The following is a 23395-nucleotide window of genomic DNA, read 5'->3' as shown; positions in this document are numbered from 1 at the left end:
ACATTGAAAGCAGCACTAAAACCTTTCAGGCTAAAATGTTAGAAAACCAGCATCCCTGCATAGACATTTCATGGGCAGGATTGCAGGATTTTTCCCAGTTCATGAAAACTTAAAAAACCTTGCCACAAAACCCTGTTCTTCTCCTGTTTAATAGGCTTAGTTCTGTTCCTTTATATGAAGCTTCTAGATTTTATAGCATTTCACTGGGTCTCTTGCTGCAGCTTTTGAACCTTAAATTAAATTGGGATTCATGAATACATTTACAAAAGGGAAAAAGGAGAAAATGCAATAGAGGTGTGCTGGGGACAGACCGGAAGAAGGACATAGAGTACAAATACATATCAAAATGACTTTTTTTCTGGCTGGTATGACTAGTCTTCACATAAAAGGAAGTTTTACCTCTGGAGATTTTGTGGACAATAGGAGTATTTACAGTGGATTTCTATATGCTGAAGTTATATATTTTGGTAGGAACATATAATTTTGGAAGTTATGATACTCCCACCATAACTCATCGGGCAAATTCCCTACTACTTACTCGGTAATGCAGATAACTGCCTTCAATTTTTTTTCCAAAAGGTTGTTTTAATTTTAAAATCAGCAGCCATTTGTAACTAAGCAGGACTGCCCTGTCTTTCTTTTACAAGTAAAAGGTTTTGAGCCTTGTATACAGGTTTTGATTGTTAAGACAGCTTTGCTGACTTGGACATGCATTTGTTTCTGTTCATATAAACAATAGCATCCTTCTGGGAATCTTTAGTCTGAAAATAACTAAAGAGGGTTGGGCTTTTTCATGTCAAAGATTTCTTAAATAAAGAACAGTTACCCGAATACTTACTTCTGCTTTGGCACTTTTTTCCCTTTAGGTTTTATGGCAGGCATACAGAGGAACCCCCAAATGTCACAGTATGGACCTCAGCAAACTGGACCTTCAATGTCACCACACCCCTCACCTGGAGGCCAAGTGCATCCTGGAATCAGCAGCTTTCAGCAGAGTAATTCAAGTGGTACTTACGGGCCTCAGATGAGCCAGTATGGACCACAAGGTAAAAGGCTTGCTGGTAATATATATGGTAATTTTTATATATATATTTACAAAATATATACGTATTGTGTATGTAGGTAGGTATGTGATTTCTTAAAGACCAAACAAAACAAAAAAAAACCACACAAAACCCTCTGTTTAAAAAAAAAAAAAAAAATGCAACAAACAAAACTGTCATCCAGAGATGGAGCTGCACCTTATGGAAGAAGCTGCTTCTGTTATTAGCACCTTTCTCTGTATAAAAACAGTGACCTTAAATTGGGCAAGGAAATGATGGATCTGTTGCATTGTCAGGGCCATTGTCTAGGAGCCCAAGCATGTCATCTCTGCGATGAGGCCGTGTTTGACCAAGCATGGAATAAGGGTCACAACACTGATCCCAAAATAGGACTGCTTTTCTTAGATTAAATCCCAAGGCCAATCTGAAATTGTGTGGTGACTGTGAGGGTTAAAGTCTTCTAACGAGCATAATAATACATTGGCTACTGTGGGAATATAATATTGAGCTCTAATGCATACGGTTTGTGAATCTTAACTAACCCTTCAGACTGAGAGACAGTTCCTTTTATTTTGCGTGTTTGACAGAATTTTTGGAGGACTAAACCAAAAATAGAATACGCAATTTCTGTCCCTGGACAACCTTGAATTTGTCTATTGTTTTGCCTTTAATGGATAACCTTTATAAAGTATGCATCTTTTTTGGAGTTTAATGAAGTTGAAGTCAAGCCACAGAATGTATAAGGGGCAGTATTTTCTTTAGAGATACATAAAGAAGCTTTTCTATTTCAGCACTTCCTGCTATTGCTTTCTTGCTTAAAATCCTCAAAAAGTACTGGAGCTAGTGATGTGAAATTCAGTAAGGGCTCGATGGCTTGCCCATGCTAGCAAGTATGGTTATTTTAGTCTCCAGAGTTTTCTGAGAACTAGTTCTGATGTTTGTTTGCAGGGAGCCTTGCTGCCCTGCGCAATGTTCCTTTCTGTTTCATCTCTGGGTAGCATTTGTTGTAGTGTTCTGAGCACAGGGCTACAAGCCAAGATTTCCCAGTTTCTAATTTTGGTTCTGCCTTTTACACCATCTTTCAAGTTAGGCAAGTAGATTCATTTCTCTGCTTCGCTTTTCTTAACTGTAAAATGGGGCTGGTAATGCCTTATAGCCATGTGTGAAGATTAATTACCCAACTCCAGTTGACTGGTGCTTTCCTTTTATTTGGAAAGCATTTTGTGGCCATAAAATGCTGTCCAAGTGCTTATTTTTATCTGCACAGTGAGCAGCTAGCTTAACTGGTAAAAATCCAGTGGATTTATGATGTGCTATCCTGACTTCCAGCTGTACTGCTGCTGTTGAGATTCCAAACCATGGGAATAGTGGGTGTCAAGTGCAGTAAAACATTAGCCATCCACACTGATTGAGTGGAAAGGTTTTTGTACTAAATCAATGCATTTAAGTAACACGCCGAATACTACTTTCTTTTTTCCTCGAGTTCAGCAGTTCTTTTCCTCCCTCTGTAGATGAAAGTGCCTATGTAATGATTTTATGGGTCGTGGTCAGGAAGAAATGGCTATTAAAAAGTGAACTTGAGGGGCAGGAAGAAAATGAACATCATTGTCATTAACAGGCCGTTTCAGAAAGGTCTGGTGAACAGTGTGATGGATGAAAAGCGTGTTCTTCTGCTAGCTCTTGGAGAGTACCAGTGATTCTGTGCACTGGTCATCATAAAATTAGGGCCCTGCAGACTTTGAGCTCTACAGGTAACAATTAGAGCAGAAGAATACTACGTTTTCAGCAGGCTAATGTGAGCATTAATAAAATCCAGGAATGAAGATGGTGATATTTCAAAGTCATGTATTTACCTGGATTTAAGTTTTTAATAGCATTTTTCATTTTTAATGAAAGTAATCTGTAATTGGAACTCTTAACATATGCTCTTACAATGCACAATTATATGCCAGGAATGACAAATATATAGTAAGGTTACCCCATTTGCCTTTTATTGCCAAAATAACAAATACATTAAAAATTACCTGGATTGCAACTAAGTTCTTAAATTATTAAGCTAAAATAATTCTCAAGGATTTTATTTGCTTTCTGCGTTTTGTTCATATAGGCCTTTAAACATAGGCTGAGTTTGACAGGACTACTTGTATTTTTATATATGTGTCAAAGCATTCTGTGACATTAAGCTTTTAGTTTGAATGCTGTATTTCACTACGTGCTGTCCTGAAGACTGTTGCTCAAAGCTAGTGTCCTTTCTCTGCAGTGGAATTGCTCACCATAGTGAAGACTAAACCAGTAAGTTTTGGTTGGAGGAATTAGCCCCCAGTTCATAAGAGCAGAATGATCCATTTCATGGATAGGGTTGGGATTGATTTATTTGGTTTTCATGTGTTTACATGACACTTAGATCTATAATAAGAGTAGAATATATTTTCCCAGGAAGCAGTTCTGGGGACTAGGGGACCTAGTACTGGGGACCTAGTCCAATCCTGTGAAACCATTTCCGACAAAAATAAAAAATGGCTTTGGCTCCACACTTCTGTGTGTCTATGATACAACATAGGAGCATGCAGTACAGAACATTAGTTTTAATTTTGTATTAAATCTCAGCATTTTCCTGTCCCCAGGAATAAAAAAAAGCAGAGCGAGAATGGAAGTTGTTACTGAAAGAAAGTCTCTTTGGTTTATATTTGGACAACATATAGCTTGGGGGCTAATGAAGCTCTGGTCTATGACCCAAGCATCAAACTGCTGCCACAACAAAATGTCCCTTAAATGCACTCTGGAGAGCAGTCAGATGCTGTAGTCAGTTGGGTCTTTTAAGACTGGGGCAGAGAAAAAATTCCTGTGGATCAGTAAAACGTGTCAGAAATGCATCCCATCTCCCTGACTTTTCCTACTCAGTTCAGCGGTAAGATTGTTCTGCTTGGGTGTAACAGAGAAAACACTACTTGAATATGTTTGAACCACAACCCCAGAACTTCACAGTATGTTAAACCCCCTTTTGTTCATGGTAAAGTAATATGAATTGAGTATTTGTGCTTTGTAACCTTTACTGTTGGACTCATTTCACAAAAGCACTTTGCTGTCTAGCTCCCACTGATTTTAATCCTAGATTTTAATTAAAGTGGTAGCATCTTAAGGATGAGATGCCCTAAGTATCTCTAGAGTCCGGACCTCTGAATCCAGAGCTACATATGCAACAGCCTGTGGAGTTAAGACTTAAATATCAACTGTATCTACTGAAGTCCCCTAGATAAAATAGTTTCATAGGAATTCAGAACAATACATTTACATCATCTGTACAAGAAAAACTTGATGGTTAAGTGCACATGTAAAAAACTCTAAAATTTTTAAGATACTATTTTTAATACTGTGAGTCTGACCTGTGTCTCTAAAGGAGAGAGCAAAACTAACAGGTAGTTCTCAAATTTCCTTCTTTTCAGCTTGCCTAGAAATGGCAAGATATCAGAGCACTTTGTTCAGCAAACCTGGACAAAGTGGACCAGAGTTTCAGCAGTAAGTATGAACATCTGTCTTTGGCAGGTTGTTAGTAGGCTTTTTTATATTTTATCTTCATAACACTTCTTTTTTTCTTCCTGATTCCAGTTACTGCTTTGGTTTTTCTTGTGCATTTGAGTTGTCATCTCTCTGGGTACAATTCTACTCTGCCGAGGGGGAGTTGGAATCAAAAATCCCTTGGATATGAAGGGGAGGAGTTGTTCAGTAGTATTGTACAGCCGCTGTTGCCAGGCTGGTACCCACTTGAAAAGTGTGGGCTCTTGGACTTGGCTGCCTGACACGTCCAGCTGATGTGGGCTGGCCTAGCATCTGCTGCATTCATTGTGTTTAATGCTGCATCCATCTGTTTTCTGTCAAAGCCACTGCCAACAAATTACTAATCTATTAGAGAAACATGGAAATAAGATTGCACTCCTCATTCCTGGCAATTCCTCTTGTATTTTGTTTGGCTTTTATTTTGCCTTTTTTTTTTTTTTTTTTGTGGTCTGGGAAAGGTATAAGAATAGCTAGTACTTGAGGTGTTGAGGAAATGCTGGGGGGGGGGGGGGGGGGCGGGGATGGACACGGGATGACACAACATGGAAAAAACATTGAAACTTGTTTTCCTTACTGAAAAGATACCATTTCGCTGCGCTCTTGGATGTGTATCCCTGGAGATGAATGATTAGGAGCTATTTTAACAGAGCCACATATTTTTATGGAGAAGATTCCACTGTTTTTTCTGTGTTGTACTTATGCTGGAGAAGCCAAAGCATGAAAGAAGAGATTTTTTTGTCCCAATTCAAAATAGCATCAAAACAGCAATAGTATTTAGCATTGGTGTTTGCTCTTCCAAGCATGCTGCTGAACCGTACTTTGTAGACCTTAACTGACAAAACAAATTGGCTTTATGTAAATTGGACTGACAGTAGCTCCCAGTGATTATGGATATCAGGTCTGCTAGTCTACATAGGGAATTTGCTTCACTTTGGGAAGCAGTGTTACTAATAGCATGTATATAAAATGTGTTAACTGGCTGTGCGTAATCTTTGAGTGCACATGTACACCATCTTGCTGTGTTACATTTTTTTTGCACAGAACAGCTGGAAAACCAGTTTTCTGTTACACCTTTAACACTAAGCAGAAACTAGTGAACCCTTCAGTTTGTGGTCACATACGTTGGATTAGAAGTGTAGTGTGAACAGGTCTCAGCAAGCAAAACTGTGGCTAGGGGCAATAGGTTGCTGAACAGAAAATATTCAGCTGCCAGCGGCCGAGCCTAGAGGAGGAGGAGAAGTGACAGTGCAGTCTGAAGTCAGCATAAAGCTGAATCTGGAGCCTTTCATCTCTGTTGAACTACATATTGGGGATCCTTCTGTGAAGACCCTCAGGCAGAAACTTGGTTTCCAAAACAGAAGAGAATTGTTGCTCCATTTCCTTGGGAAGCATAGGTCTCACGCGTTCTTGCTGAGGAGAACTTGTTGCAGAGTGAGTCAGTTACTGGGTGGGGAGGAGGGGAGGATTAGCCAAAGCACAGCAGCAGGAGTGTATGAATTAATTATGTGTGCATTCAAATGACGGATGAATATATTTATCTTAAATATAAACAGGAGTTGCATGCCACCAACTCCTCTGCCTGGTAGTTGAGGCCTGAGGAGAGATGTGGCTGATCTCCATGTTCAGAGGAAGAGTCCAAGGACTGCTGCCTTTGAACGAGCGTGGGAATATCTGAGAGTAGTCAGGAAACTCTGCTCTGCGGCATCCCACAGGGAGGGAACGGGTTGTGTTTCCACTAATCTGGATGAGATGGAAACAAAGACAAGTCAAAACTGATGACTGAAGTAGTGTAATGTGATCCGTTTCCTAAAATACTTTTCCATCTTATCTTTACCTTTTTTTTTTTCTCTTTCTCATGCTGCTTGTGTTTGGTTCTGTAACACCGAATGCTGTTTTTCTTAAGCTTTCAACACAATAGGAAAATCAGAACTGAAATGAGTTAAGCTGCTGCAAGCAGAGCAGTTTGCTCCAGTGACAACGTAGATTGGGGTCAGCCAGGTTTTCATGCCATCCTTCAAAAGGCACCTGTTTATATTAGCATCTTTGTACTATTGCTGATTACTCTTGTAATACTAGTTTTCCCAGAGGAGGTGTGCTGTAAGCTACCACCCCTTCTGCTGGTATAGCCAAACTTTGAACTTACCAGGAAGGCAGGTTAATGTGGGAGGGAGCGGGAATGTTTCTTGGGGCCCAGCAGCCGTCCTCACTGGTCTGTGCCAAAGCACCTCTGATGCAAATGGGCAGAACAGTTAGGAGCAAGAAGCCAGTGAGACTAGCCTGTTGCTGAAATTGCAGAAAGATAAAGAATGAGAACATGAAATTACAAAAATAAGATTCTCCTTTGAGCTTATGTAATGGGTTTCTTGCATGCCACGTATCTCTTTACTGCATAAGGCAGTTTTGTACTGTGTGCTATGTCGTTAACCCTCTGGAGGCTGTGCTTTTCTGGATTTGCTGTTATCCCATGACATATTAGGCAGAAAATGTTTGAGGGTACATGAAAATCAGGTTCATAGGATCATTCAGGTTGGAATGGTGCTCAGGAGTTGTTCTTGTCTGACCTTGTATTCAAATCAGGGTCAGATAAAAGATCAGGGCAGGTTACTCGTGGCTTTGTCCAACTGGGTCTTGAAAAGTTCCAAGGAGGGAGTCGAAACAACCTCCTTGGCAGCTTGTTCCACTGCTTGTCTGTCCTCACGGTGAAAATGTTGTTCTGACTTTGAGGCCAGCATGGTTCACTTCAGTTCACATGTGTGAGTTCTGCAGCTGCTAACTTCCTATATAGAAACATTTGCACGAAAGTTTTATGTTTTTCTCTGTGCTTTTTATCATTTTGTTCAGGTAACTACTCCAGACCACCGACGTACAGCGGCGTGCCCAACACAAGTTACAGTGGCCCAGGACCCGGCATGGGTATAAATGCCAACAGTCAGATGCATGGACAGGGGCCAAGCCAGCCTTGTGGTACCATGCCCCTGGGACGAATGCCATCAGCTGGGATGCAGAGCAGACCATTTCCTGGAAACATGAGCAGTATGACCCCCAATTCTCCTGGCATGTCTCAGCAGGGAGGCCCCGGGATGGGCCCACCCATGCCAACTGTGAACCGTAAGGCACAGGAGGCGGCTGCTGCAGTGATGCAGGCTGCTGCAAACTCCGCTCAGAGCAGGTATGCTTCCAGGTGAAAGGAGTTTAAATGAGTAGGAATGTTTTTCTTGTCATTTCTGAAGCAACGGCACTGTATAAGTGTATGCATATGCATTTATACATGTTCTGTCTGTGTCCTCATCTCTGGGAGGAGGTGGTGTGTGGGAAGAATAGTTTTCCTTCAACGTAGGGGAAAGCATGCTACTGTGTGTTTGAATTATCCTCTCAAAAAGCAGCTGTGACAATGGAGATGATGACCACTTCCAGTTGGTTCCTGGCACTGTAGGCTTTAGGAAAACCCACAGGGTTACATTAGGAGTCGAAAACAAACCCTCTGCAACTTTAAATTGATTAGCTGGATATATGTTTTTTTTCTCCGGTAGAGAGAGGCCCAACATGTCCTTGGCAGCTTGCCCCTGCCAGGGTAAGGAAACTTACGAAGCTGCCCATCAACTCTTGCATTTACTGCCCATGTTGTGAGCAGCAGTGCTGATGGCAGTTCTTTTCTATGGGATGTTCTTGTTCCTAGGCAGGCATGCAGAGCAGGAGAGGAGGGCAGGCTGAGGGGAGCAGCTGGAGGGGAAAGGCAGGAGGAGGCACAGAAGCAATTTGTAGTTATCTAGAGTTGATAACTGCCACTTATGCATCCATAAGAGAGAACCTGCAAACAGGATTTTAGAGGTCAGAGCCATCATCGGTCATCTTGTCTCCCCTTCCGGCAGCATAGCTGCATGTTGCCGTTTGTGCATGGATTTTGGCAAAGGCACTTTTCTGTCCATGGTTAATCTTAAGATGCCTCAATACTTGCAATGAAATCATATTTTCTGGGAAACTTTTTAGATGAAGTAATTTCCACATTTCCCTGCACTCTAATAACTCCTGGTGTATTTATTATCTTTTTCTATTACAAGAAGTTCCATTACATTTGAGAATTACACAAAACTGGTTGCACCGTTCTGGTGAGTGTGTTTGTGTGTGTGTGTATTAAGCATCTTGCATTTATTTATGCATATGTATACACAGGTGCACATAGATGCATACAGGTATTTATCATTGAAGACCAGTGTTTCTGGACACTAGAGTTGCTCTAATTCCAAGACACAATGTAAAATGAGAAATAAGAAGCTAATGTGTCCCTGTATCTGTTGCTTTTTGTTTTGTGAGTTTGGAAGGCAGGTGACTTCCAGTGATAAGCAATAGCAAACTTTTAAAACAATAACAGTAAATTTAGTGTACTTCATGTTCTTGTTCAGTAAAATAGAACCACACTCCCTTAAAATAGACTGTACTCCAGCAGGTATCTGTGAACCTGCAGTCTCTTGCTTGTGTTGGTTGTCTTAACAGACCTGTCTAGTAGGATTTACAAAACTCTGCTTCTGTCTTTCTGTCTGGTTTAGGCTATAAACTGATAGGTGAGGCACAAAGGAATAAATGGGCCATCACTGCAGCTGCAAGAACACTTTCTTTATAATCATGTAATGAAAGGAAAAGCTCATATTTGTTGGTCTATACAGCAAGAAAAGACTTTGTGTTAAGCAGAAAGTATTTGGTTGTGATTCAGCTTACACTTTGGGCATAGTGTGTGGTGTTTGATCAAAAACTAGGTTAAATGATTACCACTCCGATCTCACACCTTCCTCCCAAGTCAGGTTTGTAAAACTGCTTTTGGTTTCTAGCTTTGCCTGGGCAAAACTGCACCATTTCAGAGCCTTTCCATCACATACTGCCCATTCCAGTGATCCAGCACCTGTGGAAGGGCTGAGCAGTCATCTAATCCCTATTGCAAATACTGGCAAAAGGGCTATTTATAAACTGCAAATTGAGCGAAACCTGTCACACCCCTCTGATGCCAGGGGGTTGCAAGCACAGTTTTTCTCTTTGATCTCAAGGCAGTTGTAGGGGAGAAAGCGTAATGGCTATTCCTGCAAGTTCTCCATACTTGCATATGGAAGGAATGTACTTGACAATGATTCCTATTTGTGATTCAGAGCAAATCCAAAGAGTCTGTTCTTTTGTTCTGCTTTAGGCCACCATACATTAGGTTGCCTGCTTATTCCAGCCACTGTGGGGCTGGTGGATGCCCTATGTTTTCTTCACAGCACCCCAACTATGGCAACACTCAGGCTCCCTTGATGCACCAGCCTGACCAGTATGGGTAGGTAGCAATGTAAACTGGACTTGCTGTGGGACCTTGGCAATTTTTTAAATGTTTATGAACATGACATCTGGCTGCTGAAGGAATATAAAAATCATGTGAAAGATATAAAAATACCTGCATTGTAGAGGGGATTTTAGTTTTTTGTTTTCTTTTTACTAGTGCCACTATGACAGTACAATGAAAATCTGCATGTCACTTGCTCACACACCTGCATGTCTTTTGGCATGGCTCTGTATCCTTGTGCCTGAGAGGGAAATTAAGAACCTCATCACTGAGAAGGAATGAGATCCCTCCTCATCCTCCTGACCCAAGCATTGTCTTTCTCCCCTCATTGTTGGTGTTCCTGTCTCACAGCACTGCTGTGCAACCCTGTTTTCTTGACTTGGTTGTGGTACTGTCATTGCTGCCTGGGCAGTGAGCTGCAGCCCCCAAAGCGTGATCCCCTTCTGATAGGTGGTGTACTGCAGGAGTGATGACACATTTTCTTAATGGGATTTTCAAGAAAGTTTTATTACCCTGTAATTGAGCGTGCATCTGCTTGAAAAATTTCAGTTAGTTGCTAGAACAATTTTTAGGAGCACTAAGTATCCAGTGCAGAACACGCATGTGAAATGCAGCTACTGTTTTCTCACCGCAGTCCTTCACACTGTGATTTCTGTAACCATAGCATAAATTACAGCACTGGGAGAAAGCAGCTACACTGGCTCCCAGCCTGTTGCTCCCTCACAACCAAGTCCAGCTTCACCTGAGAGTCAAGTTTCATGGACTTCCCTGCTGTCATGTTATTTCAGTTGTTACCTCTGTAGGAAATCTATAATACCCAAATTACTGCTGCTTTCATGGTTATTAACAAGTTTTCATTACCAGTTCTCTGTAGCTGCTTTAGGTTTTTTGTGTTTTTTTCCTTAATAACATCATTCATGTATGGGCATATGAAAAAGTACAGAGCAAAACAAAAAATTAGAGCACGAGTCTACTGGTTATCCTGTTCAAAAAGCAAAAATTAGTGGAATGGGAGAGCACTCAAACCATACTATTTTGTCTAACTGGAAAGACATCTACTGTTACATGGCGAAGTGCATGAATATTGTCCAGCCTTTTTCTTTGAAAGTCTTGAGTTTATAAGATTCAGCTGTGGGGTTCAAAAACTGTTGGATTTTTATTACTATAAAACACACCCCTCTATGTAGGATTAAGAAGAAAATGAAATGGTTGTGTCAGAGTCATGGTTGCACAGCAGTATTTCTGTACAAGTTGGTTGTGATCTCTTTCAAGGTCAACTTGTTGAATCAGTAGCCAAGTATCAATAGGGGAGAGAAATTTATCTTCAGCTGTTTATCCACAGGATCTGTCCTTTACCAGCTCAGGAGTCTCATTTAGATATAGAAAGCTGGTTTGCCTCTGCCTTGCCAAACCACACTAAGCAGCTGTGTAAAATGAATTTAAATGGCATGCATCAGAATAAAATCACTTCCACTGGGGCAGAAAATCAATGTTCGTTAACCAGGGTTGGATGATCAAGATCTGAGTGTCAGCCAGTTATACCTAGATATCATCCTCAGTGCAGACCACCACCCTTTTAATTAGAGAAGATAAAAGCATATAAATAAAAGTGGTGGCTGTGGAAGATACTGTGGAAGTTTACCCCATTTGAATTAGCCTTTGACCTCGCCTTGAGGCCTACTCTATGTTAAGCTTAGATTAATTTCTACAGCTGCATAATACCTTCCCTGTAACCTAAAATCTTAAGATGTGCTAGTCTGTCTTGTGCACGCAGGCCAGTATTTCCCAAACGATATCTAGCATGTCAGGCTAAAGGAAGGAAACGTGCTTTTAAGACCTCTTCACTGAACTGGCCATGTCTGTGGTTTCACACTACCCAGGAAGTTTAAGCTTGGTCTGGATAACAGTTTACAGCAGGCAATGCTAAATAACTCTCTAATACCCTCTACAGTAATTCCCCTTATTTTCAGGAAGACAGTGTGAAGGAACTGCAAAACAGTGTTTTCCTTTTTATATCTGTCTTGGTCTCAGCACACCCATTGACGGGTAAGGACTGTATGTTGAAGACCTGATATATCCACTGAACTCCACGGAAATACTTTTTATAACTTAGGTTGACACTGCCTGAGACCTCAAGAGCTGGTTCTGCTGCTGGAGGTTAGAACCCAGCGGAGGCCTCTGAGGACCAGATGGCTCCAAAAAATAAAGTCTTTTATCACACTGTAGTTCTTAAACAATACATGTATTTATAGTGATAAATAGATATTTATGTATGTACAGACCTGCAACACACATAAAGTAAGCCTTCAGTAAAAGGAAACAATTTCAAGCAAATGAGACAGCATTTTTTTCCCTGTTGATGTGAAAGGCGGCAAATTTAGCTGGTATCTTCTAGTACCAGCCAATTTTGAGTTCCTCAGTTTGTAGATGCCCAACTTGAAGCTTTTCAGGACTGTGTGTTCACTGTCTATGAGCTTTTGTTTCCTACAGTAAGTGCCCAGTACACACTTTTGAAAATTGATTATTAGGTTGACACCTGAAGTCAACAGACGTTTTTGGAGCTAGATGCTTGTCAGCATCTCTTGTGCTAGCAATGAGTGTCATTCTGAGCATGTCTTCTTAGCAGTTGAAAGTGTGACTGTAGTATATGGAAAGGTAAACATGTAGTTGCAAAATAACTGGCTTATATACTGTTAGCAGTGTGGCTTTAGGAAGATGTAATTCAGTACTAGCTGGCTGTAAAATACACATCCAACTGGATGCTAAAATGAGCCTCTTGCTGGTGCAATTAATTACTATAAAATGAGTTTTGATGTGCCTACATAAGGAGCAATCCTGTCTTTGAAAGCAGCGTCTTTGGCCTCAGTGTACTGTACCTTAATATGATTCTTGGGATTGCGTGTTGCAATTTCGTAAATTAAAGCAATTTTTTTAATAGATTGAATGAATTTAGAATTCAGTGTCATTGATTTTAGAGGATACGATTTAGACATAGTAGTTTATTAAACTGAGGAATTGAGATCTGTTTAGCTATTTGCAACCTCTGGCCATTTTAAATCCTGGTCATTGGGTTGCTAAATTGAGGTGGATATTTACATTATCGTCTGCTGCTCCCTGTGCCCTCTGGAAATGGTGTTCAGTCTGTATAGTAATGTGTGGTGTTGCATTGTTTGACATACTTTTAGGCACTCTAGAATGTGGTTCTGGTTCTAAACTGTTTAGCAACTGGTTAGATACTACAGCCTCATCGTGGTGAGGTCAGAAGAATTTAGGTAAGTTTTCATTCAGTCCTAAAACTGATCTATAAAAGCTGCACTGATATAAGAGAATTTCTGTTGTACAGAGAAACAGTTACAACTAGTGTGAGTTTAAAATGTGCATTCTATATGTCGTTTTTTTAGTCCATGTGTGTGTATACATGTACATGCACACTTGCGCATATAGGGGCAGACTAACCTTCCATCAGCATTTCTCTCCTGCTATGTATGTATAATTCATATTCCATGTCGCTGCTGCCAGCAAAGCACTTTTTCTGTATTATTTTCTCCAACAGCAGGGTAATGCAGCACTGCTGATGGACTAGAAGGTACTGGTGAGGAAATATAGTAATGGACATGGTGCATTAAAATGTCAAAAGGAAAAAGAACGAGGCGGAAATGGGGAATAAATTTTTTAAAAAGAATAATAATATAAATAAAAACCAGAACTCTTTTAGGTGTTTTACATCCTAGAGCCTGTCAATTTCTATGCAGTAGTTTCCAGTCTGGCCCTTTTGATCTTGAAACTTGGGTTTAAAATTCTAATTGTGATTTTTAAAGCTGCGGTTATGTATCAGGAAGACTTGAAGTGCTACAGTAAAACTTACTGTCTTTAATCCCTGGCAAGAGTATATATATTTTCCATTGTTTTCCCTTTTCCCCTTAAGCTTGGAGGTGCTGTTCTTCTCTGCTGGGAAGTGCAGTGGAGTGCAGGAAGGTTAAGTACTCATTCAAGTTTCTTTGCTTATTCAAACCAGGCTACTTCTAGATGAAAGGCTGCCAACTGTGAAATCCCCAAAGTAAACTAGGCTAAGATAGGACTGGTAGCCATAATTGGAGCCAGTGCTGGGGTACGTTATCTGTTGCCTTTGAAATATGCCCCTAGCAGAAAGGCTCTTTCTGCCAGGTCTTTTATTTAACATTCAGTCACAGGGAAGGAGTTACTCCTGTTCAAATTCAGGCCATTCACAATTCTCCAGTCTCAAAGTGTCTGGTCATTTCCCCTCTAACCCACTCCTCTGAACACTCCCAGACTTCAGATTTCCTTCAGGGATCCTGATGGCTCACCCTGAAATGAGGCCCACTTTGCTTTCTGTTAGTGCTGTTTGAATATCCAGGCAGTACATTTCAGTCCATGAAACTACATTTGGCTTCCAAAATAAAAAAAAGTCCATGTGTAGTTTCAGCTGGGTGAAGTGGTATTGCTTCTTGATCTAAATGACTGTATAGTGTTTCTGTGAACTCCGAATAGCTGCTGTGCTTGCTCCACCTGGGGCTGGCAGCGTTTCAGTAACAGGTAGAATATTTTCTGTCTATGCCAAGTTTCTGTGTGATTTGAGGGGTTAAAGTCCAAATATTAATGCTTACTGTAACTGTAATTTCAAAGGGAGCTATTAAACAGTATTGACTGTTTTTCTTCAAAAGGACCCATGCTTCTTCCCTCTTCATAAGAAATAGTCATTTATATCAAGCTGATTTTTTTATTATTTCTTTTTTTGAAAGGGCACTTCCTTTCCTCATGTTTTGCTTTTCAAAGCAGAACCATATATGGCTTTTTTCTACAGTGTATTGGGACAGGTGAAATACAACTTAGCTTGTATGTATTTATTATAGTAAAGGGAGAGCTGGAAATCACACTTTTGTGATTTTTTTTAATTATTTTTTTTTTTTAATGGAGATGCATTTTGTAGATCAGCTCAAAATTGCTGATAAAATCATGTAAGATTGGAAGAAACTGCATGCTGAGCTAACCAAAGCCTTTCCTTTTGGGCGACTAAGAGAAATACATTTTTATCTGGAATTTTGTTTTGCTAAAAGGTAAATCCATCATTTTGGAGCCCTGGATGTCACCATGCTGCAGAGCTCGTGCAGGTAACCAGTGATTTGGGGAGGCATTTTTTCTTTTTTGGTTACTCATCAATCAAGTAGACTGCTGTATGCTGTTCATGCCATTAGAGATTAACCACAGACCTCAAGAGTCCTCCTCCTTCAGAGAGTAACTATTCTTAAATTGTGAAAGCAGGAGTATGTTGGGAAGGAAGGGTGATTTTCAGAGTCACGAGTGAGAATTTTCATTCATCTTAGAGAGACTTCTAATTTGATTATTATTGTGTCAGGTTTATTTTGGCTTGATTTGGTTATTTAGGAGAACTATTGCCCTCTATAGAAGTACTAATTACTTTGAAACAAAATTGCAGTGTAGGACTCTGTAGTTTATTAACATTCTTCCTCAGAGTAGGATGTTATGTAGAGATTCTGTACCTGAAAAGGTGATCTTTAGGGCATTAAGAATGCAGTACTTCATTAATTGTTATTATAGAAAAGTAAAGAATAAGAGAGGACTTTATATTGAGTGGCAAGAAGTGTTTCAGATGAGGAAACTGGATTTTCACACTGTCTGTCTTTTTGCCTATTAGCCAGAAGATCTACTAGTTTAAATCACAGCATTAGTCAGGGGAAAACAAACAAACAAACAAAAAACTCAAAACAACCAGGAGAATAGCCATCTGTTTAATGGGACTCATGAAGAAAGCTAATTCCGTGACTGCTGTGTGTGGTTTGGCACATACATTGTAAAAGTACAAGACTGTGATTGAACAGCCTAAGATTTTTGTGACAGAAAGGGAGACACATAAAAAACAGCAGGAGAGTTTCAGGTTTTAGAGCAGATTTAAGGTTTTACATTGTTTTACAATGGTGATAGTTGAGAGAAAATTAAAACTACTTTTTTTTTTTTAGCAATGCTGCCTGGGGAAATATGAGTGGGAAGAGCCCTTGACTTTATTGATGGAGTTCAGATGGGAGCATCAGTTCTAACTGGACATATAAGTAACCTTATAAGAATCATATTCAATAATAACATAACAGCAGTAAGATTTTTTTAATGATGGCCAGCAGTCTCACTAACACATTAAATACCTGTTGCAGTTGTCACAGTAGGTTTCGGGCATCTTCAGAGCCAAAGATGAAGAAAAGAACCAGCTGAAACCACACTGACATATGCATCACATTGCTCTTGTGAAACTGTCTGGAGTGCCAAAGTGCCGAGACTGATGGTAATAGTGGTAGTAATAATATTGATAAACATATAACAGCTCCAAGCTATTGGGCAAAGATAGGTAAGTGAAAATGTGTCTGTTGGGAAATCCCTTTGGAGAACTTCCTCGCCATGCTGCTGCACATGCACGGTTGCATTCAGTGTGCTGTCAGCCAGATGACATTTTACTATGAAAAGATACACTGAAGACCTGGCATGAAATGATCAGGATTTTATTAGATTTTCAGTTGGTTGCCAGCACAGTGAGCCCTGTGGAGCTGCAGTGATGCTCAAAACCAGTGCAAGGACGTGACTGAACATGGTAAGAACGTGGTGAGAGGTAGCAGGAGGTCCACATCCCCAGGTGGAAGAGGAGGGACCTCAGAGGTCGAGCCTCTCATGAGGCAGTGCCCACCAGAGGAAATTGAATTACAGAAACACGCAGTGTCTTTAGCTTCCTGCAGCTTTTTAGCACCACGCTTTGGTGACCTCCTGGCTGTTCATGTGCTGGGAACAGACTTTTACCCCCTTTCAAGTAATCATTCTGGGAGAGAGTTCATAGGGCCTTCCGACTTTTTAATAGAGCTATTTATAAACATGCACAAAAATAGAAGGTGCATAGTGAGAGAGTCATATGAGTCATTCCCATTTTGATATCGAGTGACACCAGGCTAAATCATCCTTCTTGGCATTCTGGTTCAGATTGACTGCATCATGCCATACAGGGCAAATGTCTTTTTTTGCTACAAACCCAATTCACACATGCTTCTGCTTGCCAGACAGTTTACAGCAGCCCTCTCTTACCCATCACACACTCCACTTGGGCTAAGAAACGTATCTCCTCAGTTACTATGTCTGATGGGGACAGTGTGCAAGCAGCTGCTGTTTAAATCCACGTTGTCAGGAAGGTAGGCAGGAGTCACTAAGAGCGGGGCTTTGGTGGGATTACAAGCCATTTGACTTGGCCTGCTTTTCAGTAGTCCCATGTTTTCTGTCACACAGCATTATATTATATTGTACTTATCCAGTACAGGTTGCACTGAGTACAAAGGGCTTAGTTTTTTCTTGTATAAATAAATTCAAATATGGAGGTCTTTCTGCATTTGTATGAGTGCTGCACAATAAAGGCATTTTGGGGAATCCCTGTGGGTTTGAAGACTGGCGACCAAATGCTGTGGTCACCATGAAATTTAGACCAAAAAAACTTTAATTAACACAAAAGGAGCTTTATAAAAACAAAATTAAATAGCCGCAACCTAAAACCCAAACAAGCAAACAAAAAAAACAAACCCAAAAACCACCAACAAAAAAAACCCAAACCAACCAAACAAACAAAAAAAACCTACAGTATTTCACTACATATCCTTCATGTTTTTCAGTCACACACCCTTATATCATTAGGATCAAGTGAAGTTAAGGATTTATTTTTCTGCATGCTTGTGCTATGTTTTCCTCACTGCATTCAACTACTTTATTATTTTTCTGGCCGTATTTTAGACCGTTATTAATCTTGGTTCTCTTCCTCAGTTTTTGTTATCTGTAAAATGGGGTAGGGAGATTTATTCTGATCTCAGCATGCATTCATTGTAGTGTAGTTGTGTTGTTATTAGCATCAATACTCATGAATTACACATGTCTCTTAAGTTGTTCTTCCAGTGTTTGATGTGGTGTGACACTCCTGTGTTTTATTGGGCTTTAAATGACTACCAAGTAGGTAGCCCGTCGGGCAGGTGTTTTCACTGGAAAAAATGGTGAATGTGGTGACAATAGCATGTAACCAAACAATAAGTTTTTGTGACTGCTTTTCTGAGGGGCTGAGCATTGAATCAGCCTAGTAGGAACAACTAATTTTTAAATTTCTTCTCTCTCCTTTGTTGTTTCTTAGTGGAATACAAGTGATGGTGATGATGCCAAAAGCACAAGTATTTGCATAATCAGAAGAAAAAGAATGTATTTAGAAAGGCTATTTCTGTTATTCTTCCAAAAAGTATGTCGCACAGTAATCTTTAGATCAGCCAGACAAAGAAAACAGGCAATGTGCTCGGTCAGACTGCAGTGGATTACAAGGTGATGTGCACTATCACATAATTATGATGCTAGAAAATTATTTCCCATTTTAGCATTGCCATTTAGGCCCGGTTGCTGGAGAAAATAGTTCGGTGTTGGTTCTGTATGCCTGATGTCAGCAGACACACACACATGCACACTGGTACAAATCTGGATGCTTTTTCATTTATGTTTCCTAGTGTTTTGTCAGTGTCAGTGCATTTCAGAGCTATGGCCTCCCCTTTTCACACATGCACACACACACAAGTATAAAATTTTCTTTTTCCTTCTAACCTGACAAATGGAAAAAAATCTCGTGGCAGACCTAACACCTGTCATGTCACCAGCTTTCGTGGTTGCTTTTTAAAAACTTTGTTACTGCGAGTGGCGAGCTTCCCCACTGAACAGAGGAGGAGATGTAAATCCAGATTAGTGCACTTACAGTAGCAACTAACAAGAAGGGGATACTTGGCTTTCAGATACAGTGATGTTAAATTTGTTTGTTTTATTTACATGGGAACTGCCTTTAATGCCGTTTTATAGCTGCTCAAGCCAATATTCAGATTTCTTGTGTCTTGACCTTTGCTAACAGTGCTGACTCACTGATGAACTTCCAGCCAGAGCAAAATAAGCAATATGTTGGGGTTTATTTTATCTGTGCTCTCATCTCCCTCCTCCAGTTCTCCCGTATCCCCTGATGACAGAAACAGTTTCACTTCTCCAAGGAAGCCCATAATGTAGCAAGAAGGAAAATCCGTAACAAAAGAGCATATGTATCTGCATGCACGTGTTTATGTGTAAATTCTCCAGGGAGAAGGCATTCACGGGTCTCACTCCTGAATTACTCTCATTATAATAACCCATTTGGTGTCAAAGTATGACAGATTATAAGCGCTTAAGGCTAGTCCCAGCTCAAGACAGATTTAAATAAAGTACTTCTGGTTATTGTGCAGGTCAGTGTGTTTAAATAACAACCCCCCAAATCATACTTTGACATTTAAAAGAGAGAGGAAATATTGTCATGCTGCAGACCTGGCACAGATAAGCACAGGGCAATTTGGTCAGTACACTGTGATTTGTGAGCACAGCCTAACGCAGTCATTTTCACAGTTTGTAATCAAGTAGCCACCTTAGCAGTGTGTCAGCATTAAAAAAAAAAAATGTTCCTTTTAAAATGTTTACACAAATTACTCCCCTGAGGTGCTGCAGTGCATTCGCTGCAAAACTGATGTAGGTTAAAGATCTGGAGCAGAAATGGCAAACTTCCATGAGCTTGTGGGCCTTTTTTTTTTTTTTTTTTTTGCCAGCCAATTGCTCAGGTAGCCAGGTCGCAGTACCAGGATAATTTTTCAGGTCCAGTGCCTAGGGCAGGATAACCGGGAGAAATCCCTGTGTTATGTGAGTGCTGTGGGAAGTGTCAGGAAGCACAGTGCAGAGGTGCCTAAACAATAATTGGTGTAAGCTTGCGGCCACCAGGATGTGTGAGGTGTGACTCAGTGGCAGCTCTTCCCTACCTGGGCTGTGTGCCCCATCCCAACTCCCATCCTTGCAGCACTGCTCCTTCGTCATCACCCCGCTGTGCCATGCTGCTGGACTGGAGCTCACCCAGCTTCTGGCTGGGGTGGCTGCCTCGGAGCCTGGCCCTGCCTCATGGCAGAGTGTGTGAGCAGAGGGGCTGGAGGACGGCATATCGCTGGTAGCACCCTGCTTTTGAGGCTTCCCTGTGAATCCCTCCCTTCAGGCAGATCTGGCTGAGAGGCTCCATGTTTGTGCTGGAGGGACCTTCCCTCTGTTTACCCTGGGAGTAGCGGCTCTGCATGTTCCTTCCTGCTCCTCCTCCTGTTTCATCTCCCTTCTCCAGAGCACCCATCATCCTCCTGGCCCTAAAAACCTTTGGCATCTAGTGAGGATGCTCCCAACCCTTGTTCATTCTTCATAGTCTCCCCTCCATTTCCATCTTTTCTGCCCCAAACTCTCCTCACCTCCAGCCCTTCTAGACTCTCCACCTCTGAACCCTTCTTCTGTTTCCTACATGTTTCTGTGCTTGACTCACCCCTATGCTCAGGGTGCCACAGGGTTCATTACAGAAGCTGGATCATTTTTTTCTGACTGCGTGAAAGGCTTTGCTCCAATGTTACAGGTTTAGATCGAGAGGAGAGCACAGAGTGCCAGATGCATGCCAGAAATTCCACAGAAAGTTGTAGAACTTGGGATCCCTCTGCACACAGCAAAAATAGTTGGGAAGTTGGGATCTCTCTGCACACAGCAAAAACCTGACCTTTGACATGTTTCCGTATGAAAAGTTGTGTCTTCATTTTTTGTCCTGCTGGGAAGCATAATCCACTTTTATCATTGTCCATAGCTAAACCACACCTACCTCTGAACTCAGTTTTGTAATTAGCTCAAATTTGTTCAAATCTGAGGAAGACGACAGTAAAAACCTTCATCAGATGGCAACACTGAGGAAGTATTAAATCACATACCAGCAAATATTAAATGCAAGGACTGCAGAGTGAGTTCTGTGCAGCAGTTGGAGACAACACACTAACCTACTGGTGATTTCAGGTCCAATTAAAGGAAGACATCTCAGTATAAGAGACACTGCTCAGCAGCTGTGATCACTCATGTGCTCCTTTGTACTGTCAGTGCTCTTCTTCCTTACAATTTCTTTGTTCTGCTTTTTAACAATGACCAGATCTCACATGTCATCTCATCTCTTCAAATACATGGACTTTTGCATTACCTCAGTAGACACAATTAGATCTGATGCTACTTGTTTTGTAGAGGAAAGAGATTAAGTGCAGATTAAGCTTCGGGTAAATTGCAAGTGAAGGAAAACAAAAGAGCAGAACAGCACCTTCTTAAAAGGGAATGTTTTGAATTTGACCAGTTGTATTTTGGACCCAAGAGTACACCAGACTATCAACAGCACAATCTAGGATCATAGGGTTGTTCAGGCTGGAAGGAACCTCAAGAGGTCTCTGGTCCAACCTCCTCCTCAGCAGGCTTAGCTGAGAGCTCAGGGCCTTATCCAGTTGGGTCTTGAAAACTCCAAGAACAGAGATTGCACAGCCTTTCTGGGCCAGCAGATCCAGTGCTTGAATGTTTTCACTAGGAAAAGGGTTTCCTTACGTCCAGTCTGAACTTCCTATGTTTTAACTCTTGCCCGTTGTGTCTCATCCTCCCACCATGCCCCACTGTGAAGAGCCTGGCTTCATCTTGCTGACCTCCCTTTATGTGCTGGGGGGCTGCTGTCAGGTTCCTCTCAAAAGCTGTCTCTGCCCCAGGCTGAACTAGCCCTTGTCCTTCAGCCCCTCCAGGGTGAGTAGTCAAGCCCTGACCATCTAAGGGCTCGTCTGCTAAACTTGCTCCAGTTTATCATCATCTTTCCTTTACTGCAGGATCCAAAACTGGACATGATACTTGAGATGGAGTCTAATGAGTGCCAAGTAAAGAGGGGATGATCAGTTCCCTCCATCTCCTGGCTCTGCTCCTGGTCACACAGCCCAGGATGTTGTTGGCCCTCTTTGCTGCCAGGGCACTCTGCTGGCTCATGCTCAGCTCCCTGTCTGCCAAGATGCCCAGGGGCTTTTCAGCAAAGCTGCTCCCCCCCCAGTCAAGCCCCAGCCAGCACCGCTGCAGGGGGTTCGTCCTTCCCAGGTGCAGGACCTTGCACTTGTCCCTGTTGACTTTCATAAGGTCCCTGTCAGCACATTCCTCCAGCCTGTCTAGGTCCCCCTGGGTGGCAGCCCTTTCCTCGAGCATAACAACTGGCTCTGGCATTATGCAAGTGCTGTGAATTACTAAATTGTCAACAGAGTAAATAAACCACAGAAAGCAAGCAGATTCCCCCCCTTCTCATTTTTAATTTCTTCCATTTGCTGAATACTTGGACATCTACTTGTAGCAGTAGAGCAGAAAAAAGAAATGTGTAGGCTTAAGCATAGTGTTTAAATTGATAGCATAATCCTAAATTTGTATTGGCCCAGCTGCTTTTTCTTGTAAATGGGGAAAAATATGTGATCAGGGATCACAGAATTGGAAGAGTTAGAGTTGGAAAATATCTGACAGGTCATCTAGTTCATATGTAGTGCAGGATTCCTCCGACCAGTACATTTTCTAATGTGTTGTCTGTGTGCTGAAGTGTCAAGTGCTGGGGTTTTCTTCATTCCCTTGGAGGATAACAGCATCTCACCATGAAGACATTTTTCCATTATACTCAACATAAGTGTTTCTTTTCTTAATTTCTTCCTATTATTACTAATTATCACTTGTGTCATCCTTAAGCAACACAGCCATTGGTGTTTATGTGGTAAATATTGTAAAATTGTATACTTAACTGGGTTTGTTCTGCTATAGAATTCATAGCCGGTCAGTAGAATTTTTGCCATTAGATGTCACTACGTGTACAGCAGACTGTTTCTGAAAGACTTGATTTTTATTTAGCCTCCCGGAAAAATGGAGGAGGGAATTGGGAGATGTAGGAGAGAGTCTGGTAGTGCACTTTGAGATAACTTCTTAAATACTGTGTTGGATATGCCTTTACTAAAAGCAGCACAGAAGGAAACATAAGATTTTTGACTTAACTCCAACAACCAACAGATGATGCTGTGACCTTAAGCATATATAAATATGTTTAGCAGCTGCTGTGTAACATATTTATAAGTGTTTAGTGACCTGGAGGTTAATCAAAATGAGTTTGGTGATCTCAGCTCAGTTCTTAATGGACTCCACTTCATATTATAGCACTGATGCAGCACAATTTGTCACAGTCGGCAGTCCTTTACTCAAAGGAGGCCCACTGTGGAGTGAGAATTAAAGGCTGAAGTAATACCTGATTATTTCTCCCTAAAGAAACTTTACATTCCAAGCCATCATAGAGCAGAATAATACACAGAGGAGCTCTGTGCTGCACACTGCACCCAATCTCAGGATAAAATAGCGTTTGCTCTTACAGGATGGCACCTTTCAGTGTTACTGAAGCAGCTCACGTGTGCTGCGGTCAGTGCTTTGATAGGGGACCAGGGAAGGACAAAGTTCTGCCAGGGGTGGTGCTGAGTCTTTTCATTTGCTGGGCTCTTTCCAGAGATTGAGCGCTGTGTCTGTTCCAAGTACGGCATTACATGGGAGGATGAAAGGGAAAGGTATT

General features: G+C 41.3%; 1 protein-coding gene across 5 annotated transcripts in view; it reads left to right on the top strand.

Moving 5' to 3' along the window:
* The window catches only part of ARID1B (AT-rich interaction domain 1B), a 337362-nt gene that overhangs the window by 266505 nt on the left and 47462 nt on the right, over positions 1-23395 (top strand). For all 5 annotated transcript variants that reach the window (XM_049801069.1, XM_049801067.1, XM_049801065.1 and 2 more), the window contains exons 7-8: positions 867-1046; positions 7440-7767. In XM_049801069.1, coding sequence (XP_049657026.1) covers positions 867-1046; positions 7440-7767 — 508 coding nt within the window. The remainder of the gene's footprint in view (positions 1-866; positions 1047-7439; positions 7768-23395) is intronic.

This window comes from Accipiter gentilis, chromosome 5 (genome assembly GCF_929443795.1).
Source record: "Accipiter gentilis chromosome 5, bAccGen1.1, whole genome shotgun sequence".
NCBI lineage: Eukaryota > Metazoa > Chordata > Aves > Accipitriformes > Accipitridae > Astur > Astur gentilis.
Note: the sequence above shows the minus strand (reverse complement) of the source record. Positions and strands in the feature narration are given on the sequence as shown.